Source organism: Arachis hypogaea, chromosome 3, assembly GCF_003086295.3.
Source record: "Arachis hypogaea cultivar Tifrunner chromosome 3, arahy.Tifrunner.gnm2.J5K5, whole genome shotgun sequence".
NCBI lineage: Eukaryota > Viridiplantae > Streptophyta > Magnoliopsida > Fabales > Fabaceae > Arachis > Arachis hypogaea.
The window spans coordinates 112,474,177-112,486,743 of NC_092038.1; the positions used below are offsets into that span (position 1 = coordinate 112,474,177).

The 12,567-nt window shown below is 32.5% G+C and overlaps 1 protein-coding gene across 1 annotated transcript; it reads left to right on the plus strand.

Moving 5' to 3' along the window:
- The first annotated feature begins 8,731 nt into the window (after positions 1 to 8,731).
- LOC112790925 (protein LURP-one-related 4) lies at positions 8,732 to 12,330 on the plus strand. Its single transcript, XM_025833553.3, has 3 exons — positions 8,732 to 8,867; positions 11,458 to 11,717; positions 11,827 to 12,330. Exons 2-3 carry the CDS (start codon positions 11,478 to 11,480, stop codon positions 12,205 to 12,207), a joined length of 621 nt encoding a protein of 206 aa, XP_025689338.1. The 5' UTR covers positions 8,732 to 8,867; positions 11,458 to 11,477; the 3' UTR covers positions 12,208 to 12,330.
- Positions 12,331 to 12,567: the final 237 nt, after the last annotated feature.

Below are 12,567 nucleotides of genomic sequence, written 5' to 3' on the forward strand. Positions count from 1 at the left end.
CGGCCATGTATTCATCTTGTATCCTCTACAAAACCCACTAAATAATTTGATAATAAAATTCTGATTTTTTTGCCTAGTTTCTCCCCTTTCAGTTTTCTCATTTGGGTGTTAATTTTTGAGTGATTATGTGATTTTGTCATTTTAGAATTGAATTAGCTTTGTGAACTTGCTAGGTCTTGTCCCAAACTTCTATTGGTAAGGTGAAGATCTTCTAACCCTTGTGAAATTATTGGTATAGCAAATCTATGTTGATTTAGTGATATTTATATGGTATTAGATTAAATTAGGTGTTGTGGAAGCAAATTGATGGAATTGGAGGCTTGGGAGTGAACATTGGAAGCTTGAGTTCAATTTTCGGTGGCTGAATTTTCTATTTGGTCTACATTTAGAGCTTTGGACATTTGTGGAATGATATATTTTGTAGCATTCCAAGCTTAGGGAGGAATCAGCCAAGGTATGATTTTGGTTTCTCTTAGATAATGTGTAATGTAACGTGAAAATGTAGGCTAGTTGACTATAAGATAAGTTGAACCATGTGAACTCATTAAGGTTTAGTGATTTGGTGGATATATTAAGTTTGACTCTGTAAATGTGTGATAATTGATGATTGAGGTGCTTGATGAGAATTGAATGATTACAAGTTGCGCTATGATTTATTGATGAATTGTGTTGTTGTTGGTTATTAATTGTTGGGTTGAAATTTATAAAATTGAGTATTCGAATGTTGTGAAATGGGTGAAATGGATATGAAATTATTTGAAATATGTTTGTTGATGTTTTGAGGTGTAAAACTTTAGTTTGAAATTGAGAATTTGGAAAATAGAGGATTTGAACACTTTTGGTAAAAATAGATTTTTAACGAACTTCGGCGAACCATAAATGCTGCCTCAAATTTTAGATTTGAATAAAATTGGTTTCAAAATGAAGATAATTTTAAGAGCTTTAAAATGGTATAAATTTTGTGAAAATCGAAATTTTATAGAAGAAATTATGGACGTCAGAAGTTAAGTGCCAAAAATTGAATGTTACCTAAGTTGTAGAAAACTAGGTTTTCCGGTGTGCGTGCGTTTGGATGCGTATGCATTGTGATGCATATGCACAGGATGGGAAGGCCTCTCTGCTACGTTCGTACGCACAATTTGAAAAAAAATGGTTGTGCATGCGCACGCATACATGGTGCGTACGCACACCAATTTGTTTTACACTAAAATTCTATTTTTCACTATTTGACCTTTCTGGAAGCTTGTAAACCCCCTAAACTACTGTTTTAATAAAAATGTATCATTTTTACGCTATCAACCATTCCTCTAATTATCTAAACCACTTTAAAACCTGTTTAAGATCCGGTAGCAAGCTTTTGAGTTTTAAACCAAGGGCTAGTTTAATTGAGTTAAGGGAATATGGATGAGGATTTACAGAGTGACAATTAAGTAATGAAATGTTGGTAATGTTGAGTATGGAGCAAGTCATAAAGATAATGATAACAATAAAAGAATGTAATTGAATTGAGATATGATTCATGAGGAGGTTGGCAATAAGGAAGAAGAAAGAGGAGGATTGAGTTCAATTATAAATTTTGAATGAATGTGAATGAATAATAATGAATTTGAGAATGAATGAGACGTAGTTAATGGAAATGATGATATTGAAGAGTTGGATGTGAAGAAGGCAGTAGGGAGCTAATTCCTCTATCTTTTTCCCTTGTATTCTCTGTGATTGTGATGTGTTTGATGTGGGAAAAGCGGTAGGGTGCTAATCCATTTATTCATTCCCCTGTATTCTTTGTGAATTGTGTTTTGTGGGGTGTGAAGATAGTGGTAGGGCATTAATCCCCCGACGTTTCCCCTCACATTCTCTTTCTCTCTTTGTCTGCAAGGTGGTAAGGCACTAATCCCTTGATTGGTATGGCACGACCTCATTAGAGAAATGTGGTAGGGCATTAATCCTCCGATTTATTTCCTTAGGTGTATGCCTCCAGGAGAAGGTGGTAGGGCACTAATTCCCCGATTTTATGCCTCCTGGAGATGCGCAGTTGAGAGACGGTATCCGGGTTAACTTCCATATGTGTCAGATTCTAGCACCATAACCGACGCGTGAGCTCACGGGCAGTAGAACAGACATGCATCGTATGTATTTGTATGTTTTGTTTAAGTGTGTATTATTTTGGTTTGCTTAACTGCTTAGCTTTGAATATCTGCTACTTGTTCTATATGTTGTAATTGTTATGTATATTTGTGGCTTCCTTATCTATTTTGTATGTGTTTGCAACTGAGAGATCCCTCAGGCTGGCAGGGGTGATGCTAATAGTAGTTCATCGGCGATTCGGAGGGTTTAAGGATATAGAAAGTAAAATGTTAGGTTAAAGTTAAATTAGAATGTGAATACCTTAGATGGTTTCACCAAAATTATTGGTTTAGTTAGATCTTAAGTTTAAATATGAGTATTGAAGTTCTAGGATTGCCGCTGACTTTTTCGAGACCTTATACATTATGTACGTTGGCACCTTTACTATACTGAGAACCCCCAGTTCTCATTCCATACATATATTGTTATTTTTCAGATACAGGTCGAGAGGCACCTCGCTGAGCATTTGGAGTTTTCTCTGCAAGCAAAGTTGGATATTTTGGGATTACTGTATTTTGTTTATGCCTTGTTTATATGTATCTAGACTCTCCTCTGTTTATAATTTTATGTTTTGTCCCTATTAGAGGTGACTTGGAGGAACAGGTTGTTAGTTTTCTGTTTTGGGATATTTTGGTATTGTATATATATATATATATATATATATATATATATATATATATATATATATATATATATATATATATATATATATATATGTAATTATACCCTGGCCGGCCTTGGCTTCTCAAGTTGAGTCTAGAGCTTGATATTCTGTATATTTTAGCATTCTACTCCTTATGTTTATACTCTTAACCCTTTTCGTTCATTCGTTTTTCTATTTTCGTGTGTGACGCGCTTTTCTTTTTGCGGTTTTGCTTAAACTTTCCTTCAAGGCTCCTAGTTACGAATTCCTTCAACTATATCTACGTAAAGCTCTGCATGGTAGGGTGTTACATTATACAAACTTCAATAATATTTAGTCAAGGATATGTCTAACATAAGAGTTTTCTTATGCAAATAGCATGATGCAAGTATTATTTCATGGTGAATTCTACCATACTCTTTGTAAAGTAACATGTAACTTACTCTATGTGATGTATCACTTTTTAATTGGTTATTAGGTTAACCATGTTTAGACTATTTTATAATTAAATTAGTTGTTAAAATGGATAATTATACAATTTTTTAAAGTATTAAAATTTGAAACATGGCTTTTTTCGTAAATTATTTCCAAAAAATGTATCTTAACCCTCTGTAATGGCTTTCAGCCATTCGCTCCTCCCCCATTCTTTCATCTTCATCGTGCCTCCTAAGCAGTACCGCCTCGTTGATTGTAATCAAATTATAAGCCAACTGAATAACTAAAAAAAAAATTGATAGGGAGTTTTAAGAACTCAGAGAAGAGAGAAAACCAACATGTACAAGCACAGCGGAGCAGACTCTGGCCAGGGGTGACAGCAGCGATGGACAAGGACGCGACGACGAGAGATGCACTGGAGCAAGGAGACATGACGACGCAGAGCAGGAGAGCCACAGATGCGACAGGCAGTATTGGAGACGCACCGAAGTTGGCGAGACGAATCAGAGGAGCCAGCAATCGTGACTTCTGGACTCTGTAGTTTGGCCGTTCGAGACTTCAGGAGAGGCTGACTGGTGAGGAAGAGTTGCTAAGTGATATTGAGAGAGAACGAGAAAGAAGAATTTAGGATTAGAACCACAATTAATGTGATTTGGAAAACTAAAAAAATCAGTTTCTAATCTTTTAATAAATTATACATTTACTCCTTTTAAAAATTTAATTACAATATAATCTAACTATGGTTAATAAAATAGTAATTAAATTAAAAATAAATATTCAATTAAGATATGATACATTATAAAAAAAATTTACATGATATTTTAAAAAGAATTGAGTAGAATTTATCTTATTTCATTGTCAGTTCAGCTTTGTATAGAAATTCACACCATCATACTATTTGTAATATATATGAGAAAATAATTGTAATGAGTCACGGGAGATTTGCACAAAATGTACAATCTAGAGGAATAGAAAGTAATTAGAATTTAAATTCAATTTTAAAGTATTTATTATTACTATTATCCAAGGTATATTTTAAAAAATGACAAAAAAAATTTTAAAAATAAATGTTATTTTATTAATATAAAATAAAAGTGTTTCTATAAAGAAGTACAAAAAATTGGGTATTCCCATTTATCACCAACTGTGATTGAAAGACTAAGAGTTTAGAAAAGAGTAAAGTAAGAGTAAAAAAAATTAGCAGCATCTATCAGGTATGGCTCACGAGTTCACGCACTAAATTGCTGGCTTCTTTCACTATCTCTGGTGCCAGGCTTATTATTTTCTCAACAATACAGTGATTCCTCGCTTTCCAAGTACTCCAACACAGCGTCGCTATGAGGAGGGTCTTTTGTCTACCATTGAATTGAGCCGTTGCCCAGGATAAGACTCGTTGCCACTAATTGAAAAATGTCACGTCTTCTCTCATCCATAGGTGAGGGGTTATTAAGCTTAGCCTCCATATTATTGAAGACAGGGGGAATTGGAACAAAGCATGAGAAATTGATTCAGCCTTCAACATGCATCTTGGACAAGTGGCAGGAGTGGATGCGAACTGGTTGTGAACTTGTTGCAACAACGAAAGCTTTTCACGAAGACTTTTCCATAGAAAAACCTTAATTTTATGAAGTAATTTCAATTCCCAAATGCTATTCCAGACTCTGTATGTTCTGGGGCCTAAATGAAGTAGGAGAATGAAAGAATCCATAAGCAATTTTGTATCCTGACCCAACTTCATATATACCAAATTTTGTCCAGCACCAATTAACTCCATCCTCCTCCTCTGTTGGTTTGATTGAAAAAATTTTATTGCATATATCAACTAAAAAAATTGACTCAATCAGATTTCTATTCCAACTTCTATCAGGATTTAATAACGCACTAACGTAATACACTTGCAGATTTGGCGGGATTATGAGTGCATTTTGAGGGACATTAAGGGGCACTGGTCGTGGGAGCCAGGGGTCATAGAAGATGCGAACATTAGTACCAGAGCCTATTTTCCATGTCAAGCCTTTCTCGACCACCTTGCGCCCTTCAAGAACACTTCTCCAGTCCTACGACGGTACGCTTTCTATCTCTGCATGTAGAAAATCTGTATATCTGAAATATTTAGCTTTGAGCATTCTTGATAGAGTAGAATTAGGGTATTTCATTAGACACCAACATTGCTTGCCCAATAAAGCCAAATTTTGCGCCCTTAAGTCCTTGATTCCCAACCCTCCATCTTTCTTCGGTCTTGTCATTGTGTCCCATTTAATCCAAACCATTCTTCATTCTGCGCCTTTTTGACCCCACAAAAATTGTGAGAGCATGCTATAAATCTCAGTCAACAGCGTGTCCGGGAGCTTGAAACAAGAGAGTGTATAAATAGGAATCGCCTCCCCCACCGCTCTCAATAGTGTATGCCTGCCACTTGATGACAATAGACTTCTTTTCTAACCCATAATTCTCTTCTGAACTTTATTCTTGATAGCTCCAAAGGTTGCTTTCTTTGATTTTTGAACTATAGAGGGCAGCCCCAGGTATTTGTCTTGTGCTCCGATATGTTCAATTTTTAGTGTCTGAGCAATTGCTAGTCTTGTGTTCTAAGGTGTGTTGTGACTGAAAAAGATAGCCGACTTATTCAAATTGACTTTTTGCCCCCTGAAACCATCATAGATCTCTAGCAATTCTAGAATACTTTGGCTTGTATTAGGTGCGTTCTTGCAAAAAAAGATTGAATCATCAGCGAACAAAAGGTGATTAACTGTTTAGCATCTCCAATTAACTTGAACTCCTTGAATTAATCTGTTTTGCTCTGCCTTGTGTAGCAAGAAGGAAAGCCCTTCTGCACACAAAAAAAAGAGATATGGAGATAAGGGGTCACCCTGTCGGATGCCCCTATTTGGCCTAAAATAGCTAAAAGGTTGACCTTCCACAACGACAAAGTAAGAAACAATCGTTACCAATTCCTTAGTCCAGTTAATCTATTTAGTATCAAAGCCCAGCTTATCCATAATATACCATAAGAAATGCCATTCAGCCCTATCATAATCCTTGCTCATGTCTAGTTTAATAGCCATCTCATGTTCTGCCCCACTTCTCTTATTTTTCAAATAGTGCATACATTCATGGGCAATTAGAATATTATCTGAAATGAGTCTACCTTTGAGAAATTCATTCTGATTTGGGTTTATAATTTTATTCATAATACCTTGTAATCGGTGCACCATAACTTTAGAAATAATTTTATACATAACTGAAGATAAACTGATCGGTCGTACCTGAGTCATGTCACTGGCATCTGACACATTTGGAATCAAACAAATTTGAGTATGATTGAAGATTTTTAGAATTCTGCCACTATGAAAGAAACTTCTCACTGCCTTAAAAACGTCACCTCCAACTATATCCCAGAAAAAGTGAAAAAACTTAGCTGTAAACCCGTCATCACCAGGAGCACTCTGAGCATGAACGCTAAATGTAGCTCTTTTGACCTCATCTATAGTTACTAGCCTTTGGAGCCTACGATTCATGGAAGCTGTAATCTTAGACTCCAAATCCTCTAAGTATGGATTCGGATCAGCCGAACAAGAAGAAGTAAAAATATCGCAAAAGTAGTCTTCAGCTACCTTTGCAATATCCTCCGGTTTCGATGCAATCTCATTCTCCATCCCCACTAAACTCCTAATTCTGTTCCTTCGCATCCTTGATTGAAATTTCTGGTGAAAGAATCTAGTGTTCTGATCTCCTTCTTTTAGCCTCTTGACCTAACTTTTTCTCGCCAATAGCTCTCTTCTTTCAAATATGCCAGCTCCAACTTCTCCTGTAAACTGGTAACCTCCTCCCCCCCCCCCAATTGATTCCAGCCACCCGCAACTCCTCTAGTTTAGCTTGAAGGTCCTCAATTTCTTTTCGGGAGTTTGCTTTGTAAGTTTTCTGCCATTGAACTAGTCTATGTCTACAAACTTTCAACTTTTGGGCCAAGGAGAACATAGCCGAGCCTACAACTGCCATTCTCCACACTTCACTGACAATTTTTTTGACATCCAACAAGACAAATATTTATCTAATTAAGAATCAATAAATCAAGAGATATTTAATTAATTTATTTTTTTAAATTACTAGCTAGTACAAGCAAAACAACACGAATTTAAATTCTTTAAATTTGAGATTTTATTTGAGAGGATAAAATAATGTGATCTTTCACAATTTATTTCATAGGTGAAATCAAGAGAAAATATGAAAAAGAAAATTAATAAAACTTAAGGAGTACGAATACACAAATATAAAAAAAAACTGTGAAAAAATGAGAAAAAAATAAAAAAATTTATTGTTATTTTTTATATAAGGAATAATGCTACTTATTTATATTAAATTGATTTTGAATTTTAAAATAAATTAAAACAACCAGAATCTCTAAATAATTTTTAAAGAAAGATAAATATAACAAACTTAAACAAAAACAAGCATAATCATAACAAATTTTATTTCTAAAAAAAATAAAATAAAAAATAAAAATAAAATAAAAATTTAATAAAAATATTCAAGAATAAAAAATGAGTAGTGTTAGAAATCAGTAAATTTTGTAATTTATAATCATCAATTAGTCATCATTAATATTTTTAATGATGTAAGATTACATCTAATAATATAAAATTACTCACTTTTCTTTTATTGGTTAAATATTAGCCAAATTTTAATAAAAATCCTGACTCACTAAATTTTCTCATAAAAAATCATAACGTACCTTCTAAAATAAAAATTTCAAATTTTACACGTCCAAATTCAAACACAACACAATAAACGATATCAGGAATCAAATACATAGGGCTACAGTTTTTGTTGATTCAATTTATTTTATCCGTAAGTGACATTTTTTTATACGAGGAACGTAATCCATTACGCGATATATATATCATCATCATCATCATCCCAAAAAATAGCAAATAACGTTTATATGCATCACTTTAATTTTTGTGTATATCACTTTTGATGTTTTCTACTTTTAATAATATTGAAGATAATTGAGAATAAGTGAAAAAGATAAAACAATATATAAAAAAAATAATTCAAATGCCATCTAAAAATAACATGCAGATAAGTCAAACGAAAGTAAGTTTGAAGTGATTATCATTTATCATAATAAAAACGTGTGAACGGGTGATGGCGTATCAATGTATGGGCAGCCACTTATTATTATAACATAAACCCCATTCTTGTTTCCATCGTATCTTATATTAACAGTTTTGATTTGGTTTCCACTTAATCCTAATGAAATTATTTGGAGCATAGTTATTGTCTCTTATGTACCTGATAGACTCCATATATATTCCCAGGGGCGCTTCCCCAATTAAACCGGGGAATAATCCGATGATTATGTCTATCATGTACAATTGTCCATCTCTACCTTAATTAATTATTTGTATCGTTAAACAGTTTAATTTGTTCTTTACTTCTATTATCGACCACATGCATATATATAATAAACGCAAGCATATTAACAAACTTATATACTATAACATTCATCATCCTCTCAATTTAACAGAGACCGAAAATCCTGAATTAACTTAAGGTTATCAACACGGTTGTTACTGCCTCCATAGAGTTTGAAATCGAAACCGAAAATTGCATTTCAAGGCCTTAATTTTCATTCCAAAACTAAAGGAGCATCCGATCAAAGGTATGAATTATATGGATCACTATATATATATTGCATATGAAATAGTGTTGTCTATCTGAAATGCAATGTCATTGCCACCTAATAATATCCATTTTAAAATTCGGATTTGATTTTGGTTATCCATCATTGATTCGTTAGCTATATATATGCAAACATATTTTGATATTTAATTTGATTATTGTTTTGGTTGAACTTGTATGTCTAGATACAATACTCATTACTCAATTATCATACGTGCCAGATACATGTGCATATATATGTTTTTATGATATTTTTTTTCAAAAAAAAACATTTAAAATTTTTTTAGCATGATTCCAAAGTTAATAATTGATAAATCGGAATGTCTATTAATTTGTATCTTTCATAAATAAGATACATTTTGAGTCTTTATTATTATCTGTATAGATAGACATAACCTTTATATGTTAATTAGGATATGCTTTTATGCTTTAATTGTTAAAAATATTAATAATTATTTTTTTCAATCAATATTAATTTTTTTAACCTAAATTTTAAAATTGGCTAATTAAAAGTTAGTTTTTATATTTTTTTTCTTTATTTGTTAATCAACGTATGTCATACTTGTTATTATATGAAATGATTAAGCAGGTATATGAATTAATCACGTTTCATAAAATATATAGAAAATAAAAATGGCCATTGGCCATGAATTGAAGCTAATCAACATATGTGACAATTAATCACGTGATTAAGCATTTATATTAATTAGGGTTACGTTGGAGATTAAGGACCGTACCAATGATTAAATGAGTCAACACAACATACCTATTCCCCTATTAATTCTATCTGTCTGTGGTCCATCTCTTTCGTCCAACGTCACTTCCAAGTTCCAGCCCTCTATAGAGTTAGGTTGACCAAAGAGTCACATTTTAGCTAAACCATATGGTTAAGTATAAAGTTGATGCCTTGCATATAACACATATATACAACAAGTGTTAGTTTTTTTTTTTTTTGGCTTGGTAGTGCTAATTATCTGAATAGACAAACAATGGAAGATAATGTTATATATAAACCACTTATATGCTGTATGCATGTATATGGATAAATACATGATAATAAAAAATATATCATCATCACTACTTAATTAACATGATGATGACATCAACTGCCAGAGCCGACCACTATTTGAGCAGATAACTACTACTATAATCTAATTAAGCACTTGTCTGCAAAATGCAATGACATGGACGACCACCCATTATAATTGGACAGGGACTACTACGTTAAATTCAAATGTTGTTATATATATATATTAGTTTTTAATCCTATCTAGATATAGTTAATTAGTTATTGTGTTTGTGTCCTCCTTCAACGTTTTCAACGAATGGATGCTACAAAAAGGAGAAGGCTACTTTAATTTTTTTATTATATTAGTAAGTGCATGCTGATATTTAATATAATAACCCCTCATCAATTAAAAGTCAGACCTCACAAACTAAATTAACTCATGATATTAACTTTAAGCCGCGTTGCCTAATTTATAGAATAAAATGGTAGAGTCATCCACGCCCGCCACTCTAATGCCTTAAATGTGCTTTAATGGAATGTGATACCACTCCACTTCTTCTTGGAGAAATTCATTTTTAGCTGACTATGCTTTTCAATATATATATATATATATATATATATATATATATATATATATATATATATATATATATATATATATTAATTTTCTTTTTTGGGTATATTCTATGCGCATTAAGTTGACAATTCTTTCATAAAAAAATTAGTTTATTTTTTCAATTATTCTGTTTTAATTTTTGTTTATTTTCAGAATACTTTTTGAAGATATAAAAGTCAAAGATTTATATTAAAAATTTTGAAATATTTAAGTTTTGAACAATATTATACATAATAATAAAACACATCAACGACATTTTTACAGCCAAACATATTAAAAAAAAAGTAATTACCAAATATTGCCGCTCCTTTTTTGCGAAAAAAGAAAAAACTGAAAACAGTAAATATTAGCTATGACAAAAAAAAAAAAAAACTGTTAATTACTTAACCTTTAGAAAATATAATTTTCTCAAAGAATAGCCTTTCAAAACACCGTTATATATTAAAAAAAAAAAAACTGACTTGATTAAAGTGAAAATGAAGTCACTAGTCAATTTATAAAAAATCAGAATTTCACGAGTGAATCCATGGCCCTCCTTTCTCATGAATAGCCCTTTACCTAAACTAATGAGAAACAACGCGAATAATAGAATTTGGAAAAGGTAAGTGGCTTCAGCTAACCCCACTTAACCGAATTTGGCACCCAATCACTTTTAGTCACCTCAGTAAACTACGCGTTATATATATAAGTTTAATCCCCAAAAGATGGATTAGTGCTTGAGCCATACATAATAGCGTGATTGTAACGGCCAATTTCATATTTTAATTCAATATATATAGTACTACACACTCCCTATTAATTTAATTAATCCGGAGGTTCTTTAATCCACTAATAATTTCAGTTAAAGTATTATTACTCCTTCCAGTAAGTGACAAATGGGTAGGTCCAACTATAGCTATATAAATAAGCTGCTTCTAACACCACTCCTTACTTATCCTCCTTCAGACACAATAATAATAATCATAATGGCGAAGAACAAGATTCACCCTCAAGAACTTGCTCCTTCTAATCCTCCTCTTACTCTTTCTGCAAAGGGAGAAACATATACACTGTGGATGAAATCGTTAGTGTTCCACTCCAATGGTTGCACTGTGTATGATTCCAAGGGTGACATAGTGTACCGTGTCGATAACTATGACCGAAAAGGTACAAGAGAAGTTAACCTCATGGATCTTAGAGGCAGAGTTCTCTGCACCATACACAAGGTAATTCATTCATTCATTCATTCATTACTAATAACTAAACTTCATTATTCTTCTTCTTCTTCTTCTTCTTTTTAATTAACCAAGTTGTATGTTTGATTTATTATTGCAGAGATTAATAGCTTTGGGACGACGATGGGAAGGGTACAGATCATGCAATAGCAGTAGTAGTGATATTGAGGAGAGGCCATGGTTCCAAGTGAAGAGAAAGAAGATGATGATGATGAAGAAGAAGAAGAAGAAGGAGAAAGTAGCGTGCGAAATAAGGGTAGGGTGTGTTGAATACTGCATAGTGAGAAATAGTGAGAAAGAAGCAGCATATCGGATAGTAAACAAAGACGGAAATGTCATTGCAGAGGCAAAGCAGAAGCACTCATCGTCAGGGGTAGTTTTGGGAAATGATGTTCTAACTTTGGATGTGGCTCCTAACACAGATCATTCACTTGTTATGGCTTTGGTTACCGCATATGGATTGATATGCGGCACAATGTAAATTATTCAATTCTATCTATTCTCTGCTTTTGTATATTTTTCAACATCACATACAAGTTTTGTAATATTCAGATTTTGCCTCTGTTTCTGTATATAATGTAAGTGTGTATGTATTCTTGTTTAACTTACACACCCAATACAATATATATATATATATATATATATATATATATATATATATATATATATATATATGTTAAGATGCAATTAAGCCTCCAATTTCCATGGGTTTTATTATATTTTATAGGACAAGTACAATTTATTGTTTTCCGTCAATAATTAATTGATAATTTACTAATGTCAAAAGAAAGTTTAAATATATATTAATATAAATATAGTATTAACTAAAAATATTGACTAA